Raw genomic sequence first — 26,011 nt, forward strand, 5'->3', positions numbered from 1 at the left:
GGATAATAAAACTAATAAAGTGGCTTGAAGGGAGAAGAAAGTAAAAACCACTTAATAATAAATGAAGAAAATGTGTTATTATGTGCATGAGAAAACAAATAGATTTGTTTCATGCAGATGAGCCGAGCAAAAGTGACACAGAGTCTGCTTTATACCAGCGTGACAAACTTCAGCCCCATGCAGCGCCGGTCTGTCCTCCTGCAGTGCATTAGTTTATCAGCTGAGGTCACTGGTGAATCGACTCCAACCAGAACAGAGTAAACAGACTCATGATTCACACAAACCTCCTTTTATAGTCCTGTCCGCCTGCGGTGCAGCTGTCGCTTCATGTGTGTGTTGTTTGTTTTCCGTTACTTTTTAAAGCGTTTTGAGTTTCTACCGAGTTGAAATTCAACGGCTCTGTTTTGAAACTTTGAGGTGTGTATTTGTCCCTTTGGTTGATTTTAAGCAGTTTCCTCTCCTGTCATCTGTTCTTTAAATGAAGCTTAAAATGCATCTGAACATAAAAAAATAAGTGAGTCACACAAAATCTTACAAATTTTTTTTGGTCAATAATTCCTTAACAATGATGAAAACTCTCTATAACGACATTTCTCCAATATTACGAGTGAAATAATCTGCTGGCTTATTCATCAATAGTGACTTAAAACAAGCTCCTATTTCTTTCAAGCTGGTTTTGTCTTATATCAAGTGTACTGAGAACTGGACCAAAGATAATTGGTAAGATTTTTTGTTTTCGCAGTGTTTTATTTTTTTTCCATAAACACATAGCGTCTATGAGTGCATCTGAAAAACAAGTCATTGGTTACGGTAATTAATTAGGGAATCAACTGGATGACCCTCTTGCTGCCACCATGTCAAGCAGTGACTCATTCTTCGGTGCAGATTAGCTCCAGTGCTGTCAAATTGCATGCGGCGCATCTCCAGTTGTAAAATTTCATGCCTCGACACATATTCTTAAATACATTTAGGTCTGGATGTTGCCCAACGCATGAATTCACTTTGATCTTGTAGCTCTGGCTGTATTTTTAGGGTCGTTTTCTTGCTGGAAGTTTTTTTTTTCTCCCTGTGTTACCAAGTATTTAGCTTCATTCGTTTCCCCACCAACTTTGATCTGTAATAACTAATTTTCCCTCGGTGACTTAAAAGCATAGAAAGTGTTGAATCAATCTGAAATAGTCTGTTATAGAAACAAAAGTTCTCCAGGGAATTCCTCCAGTGGGTAATTTTGCCTCGAATTAAGATGAATTTGAAATTGCAAGCACATGCTAACTTTAGCAGTGTTAGCGGCTAACAGTTATCCAGTCACTATCTCGTCTGTCATTTTCTCACTTTTGTTCTTTATCCAAATAAATACAATTTTGTGACAGCAAAGGTTTTAGACTGGTAGAGGCTTCTTTAATGTTATTTATTTGCCAGGGAGCCTACACAAGTAGTTTTTAAGAGAAAAATCTGTCAACATAACAAGCTAACAGCTCATTAGCTGTTAGCTAACAAGACTTGGACACTGACGTCTGACCAGTCCTTCATGGCTGGGATGTTATTGACGGATGAAAAACTTCTCAAAACATGAGCGTGATCGTCAGATGATGAGAGCTCTTGCACGTCGGCGCTACTCTGCATCAGTACCTTCACTCCCTGCCCCAGCTCTGCGATTAGTCTTTCAGTTAGCCTCTCTGCCGTGACTTGCCTTATTTCAATATTCTTGAGAAGTTCATCCAAACCTTTTTCAAGGATTTGCTTCAGATCTGTGAAGACCTGAAGACTGACTGCCGCCTTACCGTCTGCAGCTTCTTGGTTCAGCCTTGATGTGTGTCTGAGGTCCTGCATCTTTCCTCGTCTCTCTTGAATCATCCGGTTTAACATTTCCTCTGTCCCTCTTGGCACAGATCTCTTTTGTCCAGCCTCCCCACTCAGAGGAAGGTAGTCGTGCTCCTTGTGATCTAGGAGGGTGCATAGCATGCAGGTGAATGTCTGGTGTGTCCTGCAGAACAGCTCCAGCGGCTTGTTGTGGTATGAGCACATCCTGGCCTCTAGGTTCTCCACCGGGTCGAGTAGCTGGTGCTTCAGGCCTTTAGTCATCAAGTGAGGCTTGCAGTAAGATGCAAGACACATCAGGCAGGTCTTGACTGCCTTCAGTTTCAGTCCCATGCATTTGTCGCAGGATATGTCTCCCAAAGTAGCAACCTTTTGTTGCGACTGAGGGCTGTTGACATTGTTTTCATCAACGGCAAGGGTGAGGCCACTAGTGGTATTGGTGGCAGCCAAGCTTATGCCTGTCCCAGTGTTGCTACTAGAGGTGTTGCTCTCGATGACGCTGCTGGAATGCTGTCGTTGCTACTGTTGTCACTCCAAGTAGCAATCCCAGGAAAATGGAATATAACATTAGGCACTTCCCTGTTTCATTCTTGGCATTCTGAAAATCTCTCTCATTTTAAAACCTTCTGATAAAGGAAACGCCACTGTAACAGACCTTCTAGTTGTTCGCTTGTTTTAGCTCAATACTACAGTTAGTTTGGTAATCGATTTGTTATATCTATATAATTCCCATATTTCTGAGTACTGCTAAAGGCAGCAACACAACATGATGTTACAGTACAATAATAGTCTGAAACACATTTAACTGTTGCTTTGCTTTTATTGTAAGGTAATACTTTTTGTATTGAATCCAACAGGTTGAGTTTCATCTCAATATACAGCTCTGGAAAAAATTAAGAAAGCACTTAAAATCATCAGTTTCTCTGATTTTACTTTTTATGTTTGAGTAAAAGGAAGTTCATTCTTTTATTATATGAATTGCTGACAACATGTCTGTGAAATTCCAAGCAAAAATTGAAAATGAGAAACAGTCAAAACAAAGAAAAATGATTCAGTGCTTTCAGACCTCAGACAATGCAAAGAAAGAAGTTCATTTCAATTTAGAAACAACAATATTAATGTTTTAACTCAGGAAGAGTTCAGAAGTCAGTATTTGGTGGAATAATCAGGATATTCATTTTTTTTCAGAGGTTTCTCGTTTGCTTTGACATCGGAATACCAAATAATCCAATAGCGCAGTGTAAAGATATCAGGTTTTATGTGTATGAGAGACTCACCTGTGTGCTGCAGAGGGAACCTTTAATGAAGTCTTCAGTGAGTTTTTGTGTCTTTCTGACAGCTTTCCTTCTTATTTTTCTTCACAGTAAGCAATGTGGTGTATTGTTCAATCCTGATGGCAAAATAAAAAGTCACCTGCTCTGCTGTGATTTCCTTATTGTTTTATTGTGGCAGTTATTGACATTCAATAACCAACAACTGGTGACATGTTGCTGCCTGCTCAACTCAAAGTTAGCCATTACGTGCTGCCAGTGTTTACTACTTCAGAATAGTTTGCTGAAACCTATAACTGTATCATTGCCACATGATGGATAATAAAAAAAAAATTATAGCATTCAATAAAGAAACAAACAAACAAAAAAACATGGTTGTAATGAGTTTTGTGTTGTCTTTTCAGTCTGGTCAGAAGTGTAAATATCTGCCCTCTTTGGGTCAGAAAAACAAACAAATAGGCAAACAGGAAGGCAGAGAAGCGGTCATAAAACTGAAAGGGACCAATCAGGATGGAGTAAGCATGAACTGGTAATGCAGGGAGCGATGTTTGTAGAAACCATACTTCTGTTAAAGCATGAGGGCCTTCAGTAGGGGGCTCCCAGTGATGGTGAACTCATTCCAGTACAGCTCTAAATAATTGAAGTTTTAATTTCAGTTTTACGTCAGTTCAGCTATAAGGCACACACAGGAGGACTTTAACAACATATGTGCTACTGAGTGAGGAATTTGCAACCTAAGCTTTCTGTGAAATAAGTCCAGGGCTGACGTGATAAGAAAATATAACAGGATTTACATTCGCTGAACGATCACTGTCCTCGGGCGTCTGGGTGTCATTTATGTTTGTCGTCTATTATTGCTCAACTGGTCTTGCCGTATATGTTTGTTCCTTTGGATTTAGTTTGTTCTTGTAGAATAAATTATTAATCTACAATAATTCTATTATTGTAGGATTCTACAATAATAGAATTGTTCTTTTTTTGGCTCTATTGGCCTTTTTTTGAAAGTAGTTTGACAGGAAAGAGGGTTATGAGAGAGGGTGAAGACATGCAGCAAATGTCGCCAGGCCGTGCTTTGCCCCTGCGCCACCACAGCACCCCTATAGTTCAGTCTTTCTGTGTTTACTTTTGATTTTGCAGCCAGTCACCTGTCTGATCCAGAAACTTTTGTATTTAATATCCTGTATTAAATACAAGAGTATTTGTGCCGAAATTGCCGAGCTAATTTGTGCCGAGCTAAAGAAATCACAGCAGAAATCTAAAAAAATAAAAAATCTTCCTTAGTGCTATTTATCCACAAAGTTATCTGATGGACTGATGTTATTGTGAGAAATCTCAGCAGAGTTAACAACTGAACTGCCGACACATTCTCTTTGTAGCTTTTTTTTTCAGTTTTCTGCATAATCAATGTGGATGAAACATTAAGGAAAATACTTGCCAGGATAAGGTCATTTTCATGATGCTAAAGGTCTTTTTTTGGTAATTGTCAGAACACAAAGCCTTCCTGCTAAGTCACTTGAAGCTCAGTTTGCAATGAGTATAAATAATTTAAATGCTTCTTTTTTAGTGGGTAGTGGATATTTGTTTTTTCCCCATGTGTAATTCCTCTGGTAGTTTGGTCTTCACGGGTTTTGTGTCAGACCGAGCTTTATTTGTGGTTGTGTGAAGCCTCTGCTAGTCTTGTGATTGTGCTGACTGCAGGGTTAGCTTCTGATAAAAGTAACACGCTGAGCTTATAATTACACTGTCATGTACAGCACACTGGTTTCCTAAGACGCCCCTATCGTCTTTCTTTTTTTTAGGGGGGTTTAGGGAGTTCTGTAAGGTATTTTGTATTTAAGTGTAGATTTGTGTCTCATCACGGCGCTTCTGAGCCTCTAAAAGGAATCAGAGCCAATTTCACAGCTTAAGGATTTGTTTCATCCCTCACCCAACTCTTTTTTAAACCATTGGAAACCGCCACCAAGGCAGAAAATAGTTCTCCGACTTGTGGTAACGTTTATCTGAGAGAAACCGCTACGCTTACACACACGAACAGATGTGATAATTTTTCTCTATTCCCATCAGCTTAGTCATTTTCCGGACCAAGACAAAAGCTCAGTTGGGGCTCATCAATTCCCTTCTTTGTCGTTATTTTGCAGCCCTGATTTTTCTGAGCCTGCTTGTAGTTTACTATGTCAGTTGTGGTTCAAACTCCATTTTAAACATGTGTATCATGGGGTTTTATTGATTTATAGATGTGCATTTTGCAAATTCTTGAAGTATTATCAAGTGACAGATGCAGAGAAATAATGAGAATTTATTGGTTTTGTTGGCTATTAATTGTCTTAGATTCTAAGGCAAGGGGAAGCTTTGTTACCATAGCTACCAGGATAGATAGATAGCTATCTTGCCAGTTAGCTAAGATAGTAATCTCAGCAGTTAGCTATCTCAGTTAGAGATAGCTAAAAATTTAGCTACCTCTGGTATAAAAACTATCTCTGTTAGAGATAGCTAACTATCTCTAAGCTAACTGAGATAGTTAGCTAAGTTGGCTAGTTAGTTAGCTATCTTAACTAACTAAGATAGCTATGGTAGCTATCTTAGATAGCTATCTAAGATAGCTACCATAGATAGCTATGGTAGCTATCTTAGTTAGCTAAGACAATTAGCAAGCTAAATAGATAAGTAAAATCTTGCGTGATCTTAGTAAGCTAAGATAACTAACTATCCTACCAATTAGGATAGTTAGCTATCCTAGCTAACTGGTGGGATAATTAGATAACTATCTAACTAGGTTAGCTAGTCAGGTTAGCTTGGCAGCTAGCTAGCCAACTGGGTTAGCTATTTAATGTGACATCAAACCCAGTCCCAAGTTTTCCTACTTCATAGGTAACTGCAATGCGGCATTAAGCACATAAAGGGTTAATCCACCTAATTTTTCACTATCTTGAGGATATTTAATCTGCTCTGGTATAAAAAAAACTTCAATATCTAGACTCTTCAAACCTGAACTAAGTTACTCTACACTCGACACAGAACATTTGAGACCAAATATTTGCAAGTCACTCTTCAGCCCTGTCCTGAGAGCTACAATCCTAGTCTTACATAAATACACACAAACAAAAATAATAACACTTATCATACATTAGCAGCACATTTTAGTAGAGAAATTCTGAAACAACATGAACATTTGAACTCTGTTCCCCCCAATAATCTATTATGCATGAGCTGTTTTTCCCCCTCTCCTTCAGCTTCCAGGGTCCAGTTTAGCACATGTTGTCCCTGGTTACTGCCACTGTGCGTCCAGCGGTATTGGGTTATCTGCTCTCCGGGGATTCAGCTGATTTTCTCTGGTCCGGAGGAATGTATGAGAACAGAGCCGGGTTGGCAAAGTGAGCAGCAGATCAAACCAAACTCCAAGTGCCTGAAGAGTTTGAGATTGAGACATAGCAGGTTCTCAGCCGGAATGCTAATATTAAACAGGATATTAATATTTAGTGCATACACTGCAAACCCCCTCTGAGATCTGTAATGTGTGGAGAGATTAAACGATCAGGGATTACCTCAGAGGAACAATCAGTGCACAGTCTTTCCTGAATATATTTATGTACTTCATTTATTAAAGGTAGTGAGCTTGTATTCAAGTATTCTTAGGAAAATATTTCTTCGGTTGTAACAAAAAAAACCCGCTGAGCTCTTGGAAGTTTTTCCTAAGAGCTGACAGAGGATGTGAGGATTTGGGAATATTTTAATTTGAAAAACAGGTTTAATCCATTTCTGTGTTTTAGTCACAGTTAAATGTCTCAGCTCACCAGTGAAACCAGGAAAAGTGTAAATACAGAATGAAGACTTCATCCAGGCCCTTTCCACTTCTAAAATGCACATTTTAAAAATATATCTTTTGCAAAATAATTGAAAAACTTTCTATTTAGGAAGTAAAAAGAAATGGAAGTAGACATAAAATTAACATTTCTACATGGAGAACTTTGTTTTGTAATAAAGTGTCCTAATTTGTAGCCGTACACACACACCCATTCTCTCAAAATGTCCCTGTTTGGACTCTGAGTGTTTTCGTGTTTCCTGTTCGGACCACAGCTGAAGGGACGATTGGGTCATGCCAAATGTGATGCGTTTTCCCACGCCACTCGCACACATCTGTGGCCGTGTCACCAGCCAGCGCCTGCAGCTGTAGAGCATCTGATCATAATGACATCATGTTGTTGCAGGACGGCTCCTCCGGGCCAAGGCTTCGCCGGGCCCGGCAGCGCTGAGGCAGTTTGTTGTTCTTTTAAACTGTCGTCCATAAAAACAGTTCGCTCAACGTTTTGCTCACAACATAACGCTGGTTTTAAAGCTTCTACAGCCGATAAACTAATTACTTTTCTGTTTATTATGGAGGAGCTTTTAGGACTTGGGGTAAAATGTAAAACACAGACTATCTTATCTGATTCAGAAGGTAATTTAGTGCCTGAATTTTCTGGGAATAAAGTTTACTTACTTCAGGTTTTGTGTCTGAATATTCCAGTAAGAGCCAGCAAAGATTGTTTCTGTAGCATGAAATGTAAGAATTATCTGTTTGTAAAATTACTTGCATTCTTTGTGCAAATGCTTCTATGAAATGAAACATACTCTGTTTCTACACCTTCATTAATTTATAGATTACCGTTTTGATGAAATATGGACGGCAGACGTGACGTTTTTTTTGTTTGTTTTGTTTTTCATGTCTTTCCAGTAAAAATGTTAGACTTTGCTCCGTGGAAATGTCTCGGGTTTAAATAATAAGTGGTACAGTACTCAATATGAAGTATTCATGTGGTACATTTTTCTTTTGCGTACTGCGTGACGCTGCCACAGATTTGGCCTCGAAGCATCTTGGAACAAATTTAGGCAGTTTCCTGATTTATTTACGTTGTTGTTTTGCCTTGGGGGTGGGGAGAGCTAAATGTTTAAACACCAGCTAACAACGCTGATTATTATTTGATTAAGAGGCTGCGGGGGGAGACAGCGGGATGCAAATGAAATTAAACAGCATAATAAAGCAGAACTAAACACCAAAACACTCATGAGCAATAATCTCCCCCTCGGCACAATAAGACAGCTGACGGACCAAAATGGGATATTTTTTTTATTGTAGTAATTCTTTATACTGGAGCATAAATGTGAAATTGTACAGAGATTTTTACTGTCTAAGGTTAAAAAATGGTGGTGCCATTTGTTTAAAGACAAATGGCACGATTGAGTCGATTTTTAAAGATACAGCGACTCTGAAAAGACTTGAAAAATACCAGGTATTCTTCCTAAAAAAAATGTCACTTCCAAAATTTTTACACTTTTCACATGCCGTTTATTCTTTAATATTCAACTTAAAAACAAGCAAAACTATTAGCGGGAAAAATCAAAAATAAAAACTAAAACAGTCTGGTTCTACAAGTTTGCATACCCTTAAATTAATACTTTATTGCACCTTCCTTTAATTTGACTCAAGCTTTCCCTCTGTCATTCCCAAAGTCATCCCAGACTTTGTCTTGACATTATTTGCCCACTTTATCTTGGAAAATTCTCCAAATTCTATTAAATTGTGATTAAATGAAAAATAAACTGTGAGCTGAACACAAAGAGAGCTGAACTAAGACACAAAGAAACTATAAAAGAAGAGAAAAAACATACACAAGTTTAAGAGAACTACGTCCAACGTCGAAAAAAAAAGTGAGAACCAACTGCAAAACAGAAAGGAATGAACTGATACAGGAACATGTTACTAACAATAATGAACAGAAAAATAAACAGAATTTCTGCATATTGAACATAAATGAGCAAGGACATGATCAAAATACAGATGGCTGTGGAGATTTGGAGAACACAGGAGGCTGTTGTCATTACACAGATAACAGTAAGCAGACGTTCCTGCAGCTCCTTCAGTGCTGCTGTCAGGAACAGCCTGATGGCAGAATATTCCCAAACATAAAAAGGCGACACTTGTGGTTCAAAGTTCTGACTGCGAACTGAAATGACCTAAATACGGCTCTTCCTACAGACACATGCAGCATGCTAAGTAGATGTGATCACCAAGTCTTGTTCTTTCTGTCACATCATCCTGAGAAAACTCTCATAGGCGTTAGCAAGCTGAAGTAGTTCTGTATTATGTTCTGTCCATGAAACATCACGGGATATTTGAACTAAAAATACATCTTGACTTATTTCCGTTCAATTCTCAATGAAAATGAAGAAAAATGATCTGGGGCATTTTTGCTGTCAAGGCTATAAAGAAAGTTAGCAATCATCAGCTAATAGAAAGATGAGAGCGAGAGCTGAAGTATTTCCAGCTGAAATTGGTTGTTTTTTTTAGAAAAGCTGAGTAAAAGTTTTTTGAGCCATCTGGGCAAAGAAGCTTTATCCAAGGAAGATAGGTACAACTAGCACTCTGCTACACACACCTAGCTGCTATTGGCTAGCTCCTGCTACCTTGCTCCTGTACCTTGCTCTTGTTAGCTAACTGCTGTTATGTAGCTCATGTTACCTAGCTCATGTTAGCTAGCTCCTGTTACCTAGCTCATGTTAGCTAGCTCATGTTATCTAGCTCATGTTACCTATCTCATGTTATCTAGCTGCTGTTAGCTAGCTCATGTTACCTGGCTCCTGTTAGCTAGCTCATGTTACCTBGCTCCTGTTAGCTABCTCATGTTACCTAGCTCCTGTTAGCTAGCTCATGTTACCTGGCTCCTGTTAGCTAWCTCATGTTACCTKGCTCCTGTTAGCTAGCTCATGGTACCTAACTCCTGTTAGCTAGCTAATGGTACCTAACTCCTGTTAGCTTTCTCCTGTTAGCTAGCTCCTGTTGCCTAACAGTCTACAGATTCTAAATAACTGTATTTGTTTTTTCTGCTGCACGCCACACAACAGTCAAGAACTACTTCCTTTCTTACTTCAAAATAAGAGTCTCATACATCCAAGATCTCAAACTTAAAGCTACCATCTTAATAAAAAGGCTTATAATAGCTTAGAATTGACTAGATGAAAACACCCAAAGAATACATTTTAATATTGGGAGATCTAATGACTCAAGCTATTATAATACCCTGAGAGGATTTGAAAATTGATTGTAAAGAGTTGAATAAATCAGGGGTCGGACAGCAAGAACGGACATTTCCTATTGGGAAACTGCTGGGCACTGCAGACGGTGAGGGTTTGTTATTTAAACTGAGAGCTTGGAGCTGTGGGATTCACATCAGCGGTGCTTCAAATCTGATCCTGCCTAACACAATGTGAATGTATATAAAAAAAACATCTCTCCTATGTTATGTTCAGTTGTTGCATCAGTGTTGCTCCCAGTGTGTGAACAGCTGAAGGCAACAGTGGAAATGCTGGGAGTTTACATCATACCACTGTGTTTGTTTCTTTCAAACTGTCAACCTATCCTAACATCTCATTTCTGCTCCTGTTTTCAATCTTTTTGCTAGATGTGGTGAATTTTACAGTGTCTTATCATGTTCTTTGGAAATTAAGTGAGTGTAGTCGAGAAAATGAAACAAAAGGACTTTAGGGGCCCGTGGCAAATGTAAACCAGGTATTAAAAAAATAGATAAAAATGTAGGTGGAAGTTAGAAAAGGTATGTGCCAATGATTATTGACAATCTTTTTACACAGCTTTTACTGCAATATTTGGAAAAAGTAAAGCATTTAGTTTAGCTGAGCTGTTATTTACTCACCAGTAGTACCAAATGTTTGACTCTAAGTGGATATCATTTCTGTGGGAAAAAAAAGAAAAAAATCACATTTGTTAGAACAGTTTGGTGAAAAACTGTTTATTTAAAACAAAATTTATCATCATTATAAGACATCTAAATCCATTTTCTTCTTCTTCCTTTCTTTCTGCCATGTAAATAATTTAATTTTGTGGTCATATGCAATGCTGTGAATTGCTCCGATGCCTCAATCTCAACTGTTTCATTGCTGAGGGAGTAGTTGCATTTTTCTGTGATTTATTGCAGAGTGCAAATTTTCTTTTGGTTCAGCCACTCTGAGCAGAAAAAAGTAAGAAGATTTGTGCCTGGTTGATCATTTCTTTGTCATAACAATGCTTCTTGGCAATAAATCTCCCGCCGATGGTAAAAGCTGTTTATTTCCCTTTAAAGATTTGTGAAGAAATTTGATTTGTGGATAGTGCAGGAGAGTTGATTATGTGGACTGCGGCCATTAAAAATGTGCTGAATCTCCTCTGCCGGTGCCAAACAGCTAATCCTGCTGGTCTGCTGTAAACTCTTGTTGTTTATTGGATCGGATGATTAAAGTTTGAAGAAACAAAAACATAGTGGAAATGCAACGATTGATTCATTTCAGAGGCTGGGCCCTGGGAGAACTGCACACGGCCACTGTAGCCCAGTACTTCCTCTTCCTGGTCACCAGTTTGGTCACACAGTGCAGTGGGATGCGATGGCACCCAGTCAATGTGGCCGACCCTCCAAGTGTTCAACAGGGTCGAAGTCAGGACTTTGACCAGACCGTTTTATTCTTTCAACTCCCTGTTTTTGGAGGTAGTCTTTGATAAGTTCTTCTTGTTACGGGTGAATACTGCTATCTTAGGGCGATGGTGGTTGGAGTCCATCCTGCAACCAGTAGGTTACCGGTTTGTAAGACACTTCCCTCGCCTTGCCTGCTGCTGGTGGTAAGAAGCCTCACTTCTGTCAGACCTACTGCAGCTGTAGCTACAATCCAGTAGCTCATCACTGTCAGCATGTAAAGGTGTGTGAATGTCTGAGTGTAGTCAGGTTCTCTTTACAAGTAAAGGTAATTTATCTCGTATTACAGAGTTTTGTTCCCAACTCTAGAGATATTTGATTGCCACTGGTTGCAGAATCTCTTCACGAAATGACTCTTTATTGACATTACCTCCTTGTAGTGATTGATACCCTACAACAGGGGTGCCCAAAAAGTCGGTCCTGGAGGTCTGGCATCCTGCATGTTTTAGTTCTCTCCCTGGTTTAACGCACCTGGATTAAATAACGGCTCATCAGAAGCCATAAGAAGAACATTGACCTTCTGAAAAGGTTGTTACTACCATCAGGGAGAGAACTAAAACATGCAGGATGCCGGACCTCCAGGACCGACGTTTTGAGCACCACTACTCTACAACACAACACTGCCACTACCAAAGCTGTCTGTGGTAGAAGACATGGTCAATTTTTCCTGGGTGGAACATGATCAGGGAAACATCAAATTTCTTCCATATTTTTAAGTATAATTGTTTTGCAAAAGTGTCTCATGAACAGACCTTACGTTTATATTTAAAGCATTTTCATCAAGAGTAAGGAGTTTAATAGTGTAGCTTACTAAAGACCACTCTGTCAAACTGGATTACTTCTGATGGTTTCATCATTAGCTGCGTAATCTTTTAAGAAAAATACCTTTTTTTTTGCATGCTTAATTTTGACCAATGTTTTACATCCACCTACATTTTCTTATCAAACTCCAAACAGAAATCTGGCTCTGCAATGGTTGGCGGATTAGCAGATTATTAGTCTTCCTGTAGAGCATAGCGACTGTCAAAGAAGCACATAGACACGCAGATGAGAAGGAGTTACTTCAAATACGATTACATGTAGGGATTAATACAAGATTAAGGCTGGAGGTGACAATTCTCTTCCCCAGCACCTTGTTTGGAGTGAGCCATTGAACCGATATCGGAACAATATGGTGAAAAAGAGCCAAACAGCCGAGACATGTTTATGTACACTAACGCCTCAGGGTCCATTTAGAAATGCCAGTTAAACCAGCTGGCATGTTTCTGGTCTGGTATGTCTGTGACATTAAGTTTATGATTTTCAGTAATCCAGCAAAGTAACTCAACACCTTATGTTTGTGGCTAAGCTAGCGTTAGCAAAACAATGTTGTTTTTGTTGTTGTTGAATATAACAACCCATTGGAAAGGAATTCAGAAAAGTGGTTATTGTTTGGGACCTGTCCAGGGTGAACCCCGTCTCTCGCCCGGAACGTTAGCTGGAGATGGGCACCAGCAACCCTCCTGACCCCACTGAAGGACAAGGGTGTCAAGAAGATGGATGGATGGATGGATCGGTTATTGTTTGGTTCATTAGCATGCTACAAATGCTAATTAGCAGCTCTGCAACATGCTAGCTTAAAACTGATTGCACATTGAGCCGGTATAAAAAAGCAGACGAAAACAAAAAACAAACAAAAAAAATGTTAAAGCAAAGTTTGCGAATAACAAGAAGTCTCACTTAAACATAAACTGTAGGTGTTTCTGTCTGATGCATTTTTGGTTAAAACATTTTTATTCTTCCTTGTTTAAGTTCCTCACAGTAGGTAGAATGAAACTTTACTCAAGAAAAACACACCAAAAACAACAAGAGATGCTCCGAACAATGTGGTTGTCTGAAGATGAATAAATCTTTAATGACATTTAGTGGCTCACATCGCAATGTTAGTTTTTCCTCTGGCACAAACCTTGCTGGATGAAAATCTGCTTTTCCTATTGGATTCTCCACTCTGTAGGGATCATTAAAGAGCAGTTAATTACCCATAATCCACTATGGTCCAGATGTCTGCTCAGTCAGAGTGGTCCTGAATTCGTGTGTATATGTGCGTCTGCTCTTTTTTTACCAATTCGCCTCACTACTCATGCTTTTTTTTTTTTTCATGTTTCCCCCCCTCTTTCATCCCTCGCGGGTATTTAGTGCTCTAAGTTTTTCTGCTCCATCAAAGTTGTTTCTCTCTTTCTGTGTGTTTGTTTCTCTGCCCACGAGTTTATCCACTCCTCCCTCTTCCTTCTCCTTCTCGCTCGGCTCGCTTTTTGTCTCACGCTCTCTTGCAGCCAGAGGGAGTCGACTTGATTCAGTCATCACTAATAAAACTTCAGCTTACACCTGCTGTTTGAACCACTGCACGGTACTGTACCTCTGCTTATTCATTTGCATTTATTACACAGCCAATACATGCATTTGGAATCTCGCCGTGTCTGAACAGTGAAGCTGTGACGACTTGCTCGCTTGGGAGATAAGCTGGTTTTGTTGGTTTTCCGCAGCTTTATTGTCCTCTGTAAGCATTTCCTTACGGTTTCGTTTTAACCAGGGCAAAAGGTTGTTGGGTTTCCTGGTTGCAGTGAAGACGATTCGGCTGATTGCCGACTGTATTTTGAAGATTTGTTGTTTCGCGGGAATCGTGTCGTTTTGAATTTGAACCCTAAATCGGTGGGATTCCACAAGTGCGCTGTAAATTTTAGGCAGATTTGTGGCGCTACTTTTGAGCTGGACATAGAAATACTTTGTGAAGAGTTGACATTTCTGTAAAAAAAAAAAAAACTAAACCTTGTATTTTGTCATTATTATGAGTTGCACACATTTAAAAAAAACAAACAGAAAAATACCTGAAGCAATATGCATTTGATGGGTAAAAAAACAACAAACTAGGCACTAACATGGCTTAAGGGCTTTTAACCTAGCTACTGTGTGTTTCTCTAACATTTACCACAGTAAGTACGCAAGCATTCAGTTTTATATGTTTTTTTTAAAGAGCAAATGCAAAACCATTGATGGTGAAGACACATCCATTATAAGCATCTTCATTTGTTCGTTTTCATCTTAGTTTCATGGTGAATCCCACAGCGACACGCTACGCTAACGTTGATGTGCTACGCTAACAACGCTACCTTCAGGCATCCTCATACCACACCGCTTGAACTATAAACTTTTTTTTTTTTTAGAATATTATGGGTTTTCTGGGGGCTATCTGAATAAAATGTGTAATTTTAATAAAGAAAGCATAACATATATGGCCAGATTTTATTGGGGTGGCAAGGTGCGGATGGATAAAAATGTAACTTCCAGCAGGCGCAGAAATCCATAAAAAAACAATAAAATTGATTTATTTACTCATTTCGTGCCAGTTTTGCTGATGTGTGCTTATTTAAAGATGTCTGTGTTTGGTTTAGCAGTCACTGTTTCAGCAAATAGGGGTTTCATTGCTGCAGAAACAGACTGTGTGACCCCCCTGTGTTCACACATTGCTGCAAGTCAGTGCACATTTTCCCTGATTCACAAAGACAGAGCAATTCAGGACTGTTACAACTCTTTAAAAACTGACACATATTGAGATTTGCTTTTTTTTTTCCCAGTGTCTGTCTGACTGGACAGATCACTCTGAAATATGGGTGAGTTTTAAACTCATGTGGTGCATGGGGTGAATTGGTCTGCACCCTTTCCTAGTTGGAGGATGTATAATTTAGCAAACAAAAAGATAAATTGCAATAAATTTCAATGTACATTTGGAATTACTTGGTAAAAATGTGTATTAAGAAACAACTTTGTAGGTTTGAGTCAAAAAGCCTGTGTGGTAGGCGCTGCAACGGATCGTCTGGGTGTCATTGGGACGGAAACGACAACATCTGCTGACTAAGAATCTCTGAAAATCTCCAGAAAGCGGATAGTTTTGTGACTTTCATAGAGTCAAACGGCACGGCTCTAAAACTACTCTAAATGTATCGACAAAGTTACTGAGTAGGGAACACTGAATTCTCGGTTGAGCCCATTGGTCGTCTGGATGACAGCATTCTTAGTTGTATCATATTTTGCAAAGGGAAGACTTTTAGTCGCATACATACGTGCTTACGCTCCTTTTCAATCAGCAACTTAGTAATATAATTTTCACTTTTTGTCCTTCATACTGGTTTGCTTGCAATTTTTCATATCGAGGACACAAGTTCTGTGGAGCTGAAAGCAAAACCAATCGAATTATTCCACCCTACTTTGGTTTCATGGAACTGGACAAACAGGTATATTGTTTCTTTGCTTTGAACAGACCAAAGCAGAGGTAAATAAAGCTTGAATACGGTTGAAAAAAGAACCTGGCTTTGATCTTCTGGAAAACATTCTGAAAAGGTTTGGCTCTGCATTGTCTTTGTGTTTGGTCAAGACTGTTGCAAGAGCAAGATCAGCGGACGGCAAATATTACGAGAGCCGGGGTTGAGATTCGCACAGTGGACGGAGAAACAAAGTCAGGGGTTTCTCTCAAAACTGAAGCCGAAGCTGGATGTGAAACCTGCTCCGCTTTGTGACTGGGACATGAGGAAAGAGAGGAAACAAGGAGGAAAGTAACACTGTCTCACCTGCGCTGGCTTTTCTGGGACAGACGGAGGAAATCAGAAACTGATCAAATGGATTCAGACAGAGAAGTAGCAACTAGAAAAACAAGCTAAAAAGGATCTGTCGGCACGCGGCCGAACCGAAAATAGTGAAGAGACATAAAGAGATGTGGCAGAACGTGTAAAATCAATGCTGTCGACTTAACGAGAGATTCTTAAAAAAAATCAATATATATATATATATATATATCTGGCAAAACTGCAAATCAGCAAGAAAGCAAGCAGCTTGGCTTTTAAAGGCAGCCTGTTCCCCCCTCTGGGCCTTGGAGCCGTTACATAAGCAGCAGGATCAAGTATGAGCGAAAACTAAAAGCAATCTCTGTGGGAGGCCCACGGATAAACCTGGATTAGTGATGGTTTCAGGATATTTGTAATAGGGAATCCCAGCAGATTTCACTTAGCAAATATGTATCGCGTATGCCACAGAATATTAGCTGCAAACAAAAAGAAATGAAGATTTCCAGGGCGACGGCGCCCGTCCACCTCTCTAAAAAGAGCCGTGAGGAAAGCGGCGAAAGCAACCTCAATGTGTCTGCGGCACCGTCTGTACCTCACATTCACTTTTCAGACTATTTCTCATCTGGTACTGAATCCTACTTTAGAGTTTCAACATTGCAATTATTGAAGGAAGAACTCATTAATTACTTTCATAAAAATAAAATACTTTTACTTTTATAAAAGTATTCTGTTATGAAACAGAATACTTTGTCCATCTTTTGGGAATCTGTCAGGTTTTCTTGTTCTGGTACATTGGAATACCTTGGTGGGTAATGAAAGTAGTTTAAATTTGTCCAACTTTGGTTTTGGGAGTGTGCTAATATCAGAAAAAAAACAAAAATTCTAGCAAAACCTGCTAGAAAAAAAGGTTCTGAGTTTGTGACACTTTATTAAGCGGTAGAGTTTTAGGGCTACAAAATCTGCTTCGTTGAAGCTAACACCACACGATAGCAGATTAACTGTCTTAGAAATTTGACGTGATGCTAACGAGCTAGCAACGTAATGCTAACCCAGAGTCTTTTTTGATTAAATTTCTCTGTTTTAACAAGAACAAACTCCACCAACACCCTAAATACCACAAAACCTTTTCCATTTTGCTCTTTTATAAATAAATTATGCAAATGTTTTCACTTTTTTTGCTGTTTCTTTTAGCTGTCATTTTAGCAACTACGTCTGGCTGTAGCAGTTAGCATATGTTCTTTATGTTTTTATGTTGTACCAGCCAAGTCTAGCATTGCTGTTTTTTTGTCTTTGACTGATTACATCAGTAAAATATATTTTTGATACTCAGGAGAGGGATTTTATATTAAACAATCATGAGTATAAATTAGAGGGATGGTTTGTTTCATGTACGGGAATTGGCCAGTTCAGCAGTAAAGAACTAACATGACTAAGTCAGTAAAAGTTACATTTATAAAACAATTTCTTTAACATTATGTACATCTGAAACCAGATATTTACATAAACTGTAGCTTAAAGGAGCTGCATACCCAAAGAAATGTTTGGAATGCAATAATTGTGCACAAAGTTATCACTAAACCGCAGTGTAATATTCATTCCTCTGCTTTAGTCTCAATACTTTAGATGCTTATACCTGACAAAGATGGCACTTTCTAATATGCAGATAATATGTGAAATTTTAGCAAGCTTTTGTGAGAACTCTGTTAAAAATGACTCAGACATTTGAGCCAAGTCATGCAGTTTAAAATGCAGTTCTACTAAATACTAAGGCAATAAATGTCTCTTCTTCTTCTGGCCTTAAGTAAGTTGACATAGTTTTGTAAATCCCAATTTAGTCCAAATACAAAAGGTTTAAAGGCATAAATAAATATCAGACAACTATTAAAAACTGTTTTATCCAATGTAGCATTATGCTTCTGAATCGGTCTTTTGCCCTACATAAAAAAAGAAAAACAAACATCCAAAGCCCGTTGAAGACGTCAGCCTCTCAAAACCCAAATGTTTCCAGTCTTGAAAGGAGCAATAATGATGCTATTAAAGTGAAAATAAAAGCTGCAAAAGTGTGTCTGCTGAGGAGAGATGGTCCATGAAGGTATTTATTTGCTTAGTCTCCTGCTGCGAAGGCCATATCCAGAAGAGATTGTAAAAAAAAAAAATCCTTTATTTTCTTTTCTTTAGAAGAGCAGACGGAAGTCATTGTTTTTGTGCCGTGCTTTCATTTCCCGATTGTTGATCCAAGCACTAAATGAATGTGAACAAACCAGTTGTGAGTGGGTGCATGCTATCAAACCAGACATGCATGTTGCTCAGTATTTGCAGCTCGTCGTTTAGACGTTAATCACAATTCCAAGCAAACATTCAGCATTTTAGCTGCAGTCAATCTTCTTCTGCCTTGATCAGCAAATACTTTGACGTCTTTTCAAACTGGAACAAGCAGCTTGAACACAAGCCAGGCATTTTCTCTGTGTTTTCAGCACTAAGCCTAAATGTGCAATGTTCTTTTCAATTAGGTGATAATTGTGTTCATTCAGCACCTTTTCTTCTTTTTTGTAACAGCTGTTTATTAGGATGTGCGACGAGGCAGAGAGAAGAGGCATAGAAAGGCTGCAGCCTGTTCTTATTGCAATACATCAATACGTGGCTCTACTGTGCTATGTTCCAGTGTAGACCAAGTATTTAAACATACAACTAGAACAAATAAAATTTGGACCTATTTTACAGACCTCAGTTTAGATGAAGAAAAAAAGAAATGCATAAAATGGAAAAACTGACAGAAAAAGCTAAAAATACTTTCCAAAAAGGGATGACTACGGAAGCCAGACTCCAGAATGGGTTATGCAATCATTAAAGTGAACTCAAAGAAAGAGGCACCAGGAACAAGAATGGCCTCCAGTGCTCTTTACGGTCTGCTCCTGCCAAATGGACATGACTTCCAGAGTCTCTCTCTGCAATGTGTGTGTGAGGTTGTGTCAAACTGCGGGGTGGGAAAGTCAGGTTAACTTCAGATTGAATTTTTTAGCTCAAGCTGCATCGTTCATCCACATGCAAACAGTTTTTCTGTGCGGATGAAAAGCAATTGTTCTTTGGTGTTGACAACATACAGGACATCCAACATGAGGGGAACTTCAAGACAATAACTTTTATTGTAACTCAAGTTCAGAACTGAAGAAGCCATTTGGATGAGAGGCGAAATGTCTTCAAGAAACGAGTGACGAGCTTCCTGTTGAGGAACCCCGCGTACTCTGCCATACTTTACTCCATGGAGATCATCGCGTACCAACCTTGGCGGACATTTGTGCCAAGGTCGGTTTTTACGACCGTGTACTCGGTGTTGCACAGCAAACTGCTCCAGGCGTTCACATGGAACGGTTTTTGCGTGCGGCACCCAACAGTCGTTGCCACCAATTGCGAGGACACCCAATCAGACTTGCTAGAATTCATTCAGATTGTGGAAAATGAAGTAATCTGTCACGAGAAATGTAGGCAATCAGTATGAGTGATCATTTGTTCAATGATCTGAAAGAAATCACTGTGATACAAACAAGCCAAACTGAAGACATCAATCATTCTCCACAGCACTATATGCAAGCATTATTCCTCGTCCAATCGCATCTCAGCCTCAGCACTTTTAGTTTCCTCTTTTCTACCAGTTTTTTCCCCATTTCTCACTCTACTGCCCGTCTCTCCTTCTCACAGTCCCTTGCTCCTGATTGGCTGATTTCACCCTTTTCTCTTTATGAATTGAACAGCAGAGGCTGAATTCGACTGGCTGGAAGCTAATCAACTCAACTCACATGCTTCCTTTCCCCCCCTATCTCTCTCTCTCTCTCTTTCTCTCTCTCTCTCTCTCACACACACACACACAGACATTTTCCCATGTTCACCTGCAACCGTCAGAGCATCTCCTCCAGCACAATCCCTCTTGCCCCCTCACACACACTCAACCTTTCACGCTCTCACCGGCATGCAGCCCGCTTTGTCAACAGCTCACGTAGCATCCAAGCTCTCTCTCTCACACACACACACACGCGCACATAGCTCATCTGCAATCACCCGCCGGGCTCACACACTCATCACAGATCGCGCGCAGTCACACACTCTGAGATCTCTTGCGATGCTGTGACTCTTTCCGTCGTCCTCCTCAGTCACACGGCGGCTCGACCCGGGCTCGTCTTTCGGACCACAGAGCCTCTCTGTCCATCTGTCTGTCTGTCAGTCAGTGTGTGTGTGTGTGGCGGTGGCATGAAGCGGTGATGTTCTGGGACAGGAAGAATAGTATGGGCAATTCCCAAAGACGGCCCAAAGGAAGACACAGACCCAAATCTGCAACAGGTACTTTAAAGCTTGTGCTTTTATAAAAATAAATTTTTGTGCAATAATTTGCTGTCGGCGTCACATTTCTCCCTTGGCATGCATCTCACATCCATGCATTCCCATTTTTGTGATTGCCGTAATTCTGTGTAATTACACTTCGTATCCATCCCTCTCTTAATGTTATTCCTAACCCTCGTCACTCATTTATTCAAACTTACACTTAAATTCCTCCTTTTGTGTCCCTCTTTCCCACCGTACAGCTTCACACATGTCGTTTTCTTTCCCTCCCGTTTCCTACTTCTGCCCATTCTTCCCCTTCATCAAGTCTTAATTTACACCCAGATGTCGCCTGAGCATCTTTGCCGTTTTCCAGCCTCAGAGCAAATAATCAATCCCTCATCATTATGGATTATGAAGCTTCTCACGGTCCGCTGTTCCTCCCAGTTCAGCATTTTCCCATTGTGGATCCCTCCCTCCATTCATGCACTCGCACTGGGAAGCCTCCATTCATTCTGCATCTGCATGTGGAATCGGCACTTCTCCATCAAGACGATTTCTAAATGCATCCGTCTCTTGATTTTGTCGCCTCTCTGTCTATAAAGTCCGTTTCATTTCCCAGACTCGTGCAGCTTTTCGGCTTCTTGTTTTAGCCGTCCAGCTCACTGTTGCTTCATCCATTGTTTCCACAATTCCACTGTTTTCGTTGTGAAGGACGCTAACCCCGTCCATTTGCCACTCACCTGCCTCTGGCATGCGGGTTTCACTTCGTCTTGGTTGCCAGGTTTTGAGTGAAGTAGGTCAATTGGTCGTTTTCTTCTTGGCGTGTGACCAGACTGTGAAACGGTGTGTGAGAGTGTGTAATTGATACGCTTCCGATTCACTATTACTGCAAAGCTCTCTCTCTCTCTGTGGGTTGTGAGTCCTAAGGCTTCACACATTCTTCGATGCACTGCCACATCTTGCAGCGTCGTCCATGCTTGAGTGTGTGTACGGATGAGTACGTACACACACTGTGTGAGATTGCCCATCGTTCACGGCTGGACAGCATCACCGGCAAGCTCTTTAATTATCTCTAAAGCCGAGGGGTTCCTCCGAGAGGAAAAATGCCAGATAAAACATTTTTTGGGAGATCTGGAAGGTCAGACATGTTGAAGGACTAAGAGAAGGAAGGTATTGCAATAAAAGAAATGCATCAATTTACTCCCCGTTTCCTCCCAAAACTAAGCATGGTCCCCTATCGTAGAACATTCGTGCAGAATGTATGCAAGCTTTAACCCAAACTGACAGCCGCCCATCCGTTTGACCTTGGCTCTAATCAGCATCTGAAGCTCATTTGCTCGCCTCAGACAGCAGGAAACAACCACATCACCGTCACTCAGTGCTGCGGTACAAATGCGGCTGCATGATTTAGTGCCGTGCCGACGACAGAGCGGAGGACAAGAGGCGAATCTGAGGTTTTATTTTTCCTTTTTTTACTTTTCATAAATCAGAGGATTTCGGACTCGGCGGAAAAATGACACCTCTTGTTTTTCAGGGGAAGAGCTTCCCGACAACTTGTGTGTGATACACGCTTAAAAATACCTGCCATGCTGAAAAAGAAGTGGTTTTTATGGGCATAAAGTAATTCTCTTGTCTTGTGGCAATAACCTTGACAGCGTTGCTGTAAAATGGGATTTGGATGAAGTGTCTCTGTCAGATGCTGCTGGAAATAATTTAGGTTCTTTTGAAGGGCCAGTATCATGTGTTTTCTAGGCACATAGTGCCATTTTATAGCACAATCATTATACTGTGTTGTTATAGTAATACTACTTATATCAAATGTGACTTAAAAGAAATTTTGCTTTCTGATTTAACGCCTTGAAATTGGGCCTCTGTCTCTTTAAGAAGCTCCTGCTTCTTTCTGATACTCCGCCTTCAGGAAGTCATCTCAACATGGCTCCTCTATTAACTCCTTAACAACATTTTTACCAACATTTCACTGAGAAGGAGCTCATATAATATATGGAGCTCCTCAGAGTTCCACCAGGTGTTTGCTAATTGCTGCTGGCTAGTCTGAAGGAGTCACAGGGGAGGAGTGCTCTGTGAGGCAGAAGCTTGGAAACTGCAGCTCAAAGGCGGAGCTAGCTCCACCCAGGCGTTTTGCACAGCTGACTGGTTGCCACTGGAGATTAAAAGGATTTCTCAAACATGTGTGAAAGAATCAAGGCAACACTCCAGGTGTGTTTTTGATGAAGGAATAACTTTTAACCATAGTCCTTTTAACCTCGTTTCACCAGCCAGTTTGAAGCTCTTTGGTTTAAGTTTAAATCACTCTTTAGTTTTTGGCTTTTGCAACCCGAACCCACGTAGCGTCAGAATACCACAATGTAGCAATATTACTGGCGAATCCTGCAGTGGCGATGTGAGCTGAGAGAAATCCACATTTGTCTTTGTCATGTTTGGTCCCAATGCGCTCTGTGACCTTCAGCATCTCTGGAGCTGTTAGTCTGTGTCAGGCTGAAAATTGCTTTGACATGTAAAGTATTAACTGGTGACACGTGGAGTGTATTAGCCAACAAGTACTTCATACCAAAATGTCCTAGCAAGGTTATTATTGCACTGACATAATGTGATCATGTAGGGATGGGAGCTGATTAAACTCTAAAAGTTTTATCATGATGTTTTGTGGTACTGCTGTGAAAATAAAAGTAACAATACAAACTATTTATTACTCTGGCTCTGACTGTATGGTTCAGCAATCAAAGCCCCACAAGCACACATAGTGCTACTGAAAAACATTCCCATTTGTAACACGTTTCCATAGGACACCAGTTTTATAAAAAAAGAAATTTGCATCACTAAATTGTACACAGAACTTACTTTTAATTATATTTTTTAATTTATTGATTCTTTGATTGAATGGAGAAAATAGTTAAAAAAATTTTTTTTAAATAATCTCAATACAGACAGTTTAGGGGCATTTTAAACATCATTAAGTGGAATTTACCGTAACAACAATAAATATAATCTCATTATATGAAATGTATCACAATAAATTATAAATTATACAATAATTGATACTTTTGTGGTATATTGTTCAGCTCAATACACCACAAAAGTATATTGTGGAATTTCTGCACTTTATTAAATATGCAAATGAACCATCTTCCTTGTTTTGTGTCTCCAGTGGCTATAGTGTCATATTTCTTACTAAATTAGTCATCAGAGCCGCCAACCAAATCATGAAGCAACCTCAGGCGATCTGGATAACATTTCACTACAGTCATCACTGCGCAAAACATTTTATTGAAGTGCACTTACAGTTTGGACCGTTTGTAAGAGATGCTGATAAAAATAAGTTTTATTTTACTCCTCCAGCTTTTAAAATTAAAAGATTGATAAGGTTTACCTGCATCTTAACATTGCATAAGCAACATGACAGTAGCATCGTTTCCATTACAAATGTGTGCAAGTATTAGTCTTTATGTTGCCACTGTTAACACAATTCTGCAATTGCTATGCTCAATTCTATTGTGAACTGGAGTCTGCAGGAAGTGAGGATTACTCTGAGTTAGCAATGCTAGTGATGAGATTATCAATGTAGAACGTGATTTTCCTCATATATCTGTCACACTTTTCTCTTACATTAATTTATTTTACAATACACACACACACACACACACACACACACACACACACACACACACACACACAAAACCCGATAGTTTCTGTACTTAATCATACCTAAAATATTTTTAGCAGGGATGATGTTCCATAGAAGCTCAAGCTGAACCTCTTCATTCAGATATTTTCGAATGGATAGATGATGTCATATTCAGCCTCCTGCAGCAAAGGCGGGAGGATGGGAGAAAGGGTTGTGTACATGGAGATGATGATGATGATGATGATGATGATGATGATGATGGCGTTTATGTGGACCAAGAATTAGGAAATGGTCCACATAAACCATGAGAGAAACGCAGAGAAAAAAAGAAATAGGAAGAGGAATCAGAAGTGGGTGGGGAGGGGGGAGTTTAGGAGAAATGGGAAGAAATCGGAAATGGAGCCGTGGGAACGTGTGCCATGGAGGGCCCGCTGTTGCCATAGTAACCATACAGGTGTTAAAGCGAGTCAGCTGATTTCCCGGTCGGCGCTTCGCCAGCAGCGGCAAAGCTGCGCGCGAGTGTGAATGCTTTCGGATTGTTCATTCATTCACAGGAGAGTGTGCGTGTGTGTTGCTTACCGATGTGTCCGCAGCCTGGTGGGTGTGTCGCACTTTGTTTCCTGTGGGAATAACTTACTTTTATTGGAATGGCAGCGTCCAGCGTGCTCCAAGTGACGAATTATTTCCTTCTGCTTTGACTCTCTTAAATCTCTCGGACCATGAGACGCGAACAAAAAAAAAAAGTATTCTTCAAAGCTCAATGTCAGAATCGCAGCCAAGATTGGTACCAAGTCTCCATAACAACCATTAGATCATGTCTACATGTCAGCCAGTCGTGTGGGAGGCATGCCAAGAAAAAGCTTTTTCTCTCCAGTGATCATGAATTGTAAACATGTTGAGTGCACTTAGCTACGCTTGTATGTGTTTTGTGTTTATTGTGTAATAAATGATGGGTGTGTGTGTATTTACATTACACCTGACTGGGAGTAACAGAAAATGTTTTAAAGCAAATTCAGGCAATCAGTTTCATTTCACTATTAATAGATCAACAGTTTTAATTCATGTTCAGAAATGTTAATCTAATTAACATTTAATTCATTTGAATTCTTAGACAGAAAACAAAAGTTTTCTGTCTAAGAAAGTCCAGCTGATTGTGATCAACCCACCGATTATGCAGAAACCCTATGAATCAAGTGAAAAATAATTTGGAGACCGCATAATATGGTAAAAATAAACTCTGTTAGAAAAACTATACAGTTCTTAAAGATAGTAGATGAAGATTCTAAAAAATGTACAAGTGAAAACTCTGCAAGTACACATCTTAGCATGTAATTTTTGTGTTGTTTCTAGTGTAAATGTCTTGATACACTTAAAATAAGACAAAACTAACTCACAAGTAACTTATTTCAAGCTGTAGGAACTTGTTTTAAGTAAACAATTCTTTAATAGTCATGAGAAAGTACTTATAACTGGACATTTCCCCCATGTTATAAGTGAAATAATCTAGTTTTCATTAAAACTACTGTTTTACTGAAAACAAGCTCCAATATCTTGCTGAAAAGTTACTTATATGTTAGTTTCGTCTTATTTTAAGGGTGCTAAGATATTTGCACTAGAAAATGGACCAAAAATACTTGGTAAGATTTTGTATTTTTGCAGTTTTAGGATTATACAAAAACTGTACATGCTGTAGTTTTGTATATTTGTGCAAAAAGAGACTTTCTGAAAGTATATGGTCCGATGCATTCACTGGGAGGAAGCAGCTATGATAACGCTCCTTTGTGCATTTAGGATGCAGCAGCCTATCAGCAAAGACGTATTAGAAAGAGTGATGTTTTGTTGCTACAAGAGTTCTCCTATCTTCGTCTACCTGCC

General features: G+C 39.6%; 1 protein-coding gene across 2 annotated transcripts in view; it reads left to right on the forward strand.

The window, feature by feature from the left end:
* Positions 1 to 26,011, forward strand: part of nhsl2 (NHS-like 2) — a 120,359-nt gene that overhangs the window by 27,949 nt on the left and 66,399 nt on the right. The window contains exon 1 of one of the 2 annotated variants that reach the window (XM_017310488.1): positions 20,043 to 20,511. The exons of the other annotated variant lie outside the window; for it this stretch is intronic. Coding sequence (XP_017165977.1) covers positions 20,433 to 20,511 — 79 coding nt within the window. The 5' untranslated portion in view covers positions 20,043 to 20,432. Of the gene's footprint in view, positions 1 to 20,042; positions 20,512 to 26,011 lie in introns of those variants that run through there. 2 annotated transcript variants of the gene reach the window in all.

Source organism: Poecilia reticulata, linkage group LG18, assembly GCF_000633615.1.
Source record: "Poecilia reticulata strain Guanapo linkage group LG18, Guppy_female_1.0+MT, whole genome shotgun sequence".
In the NCBI taxonomy this organism is placed as follows: Eukaryota; Metazoa; Chordata; class Actinopteri; order Cyprinodontiformes; family Poeciliidae; genus Poecilia; species Poecilia reticulata.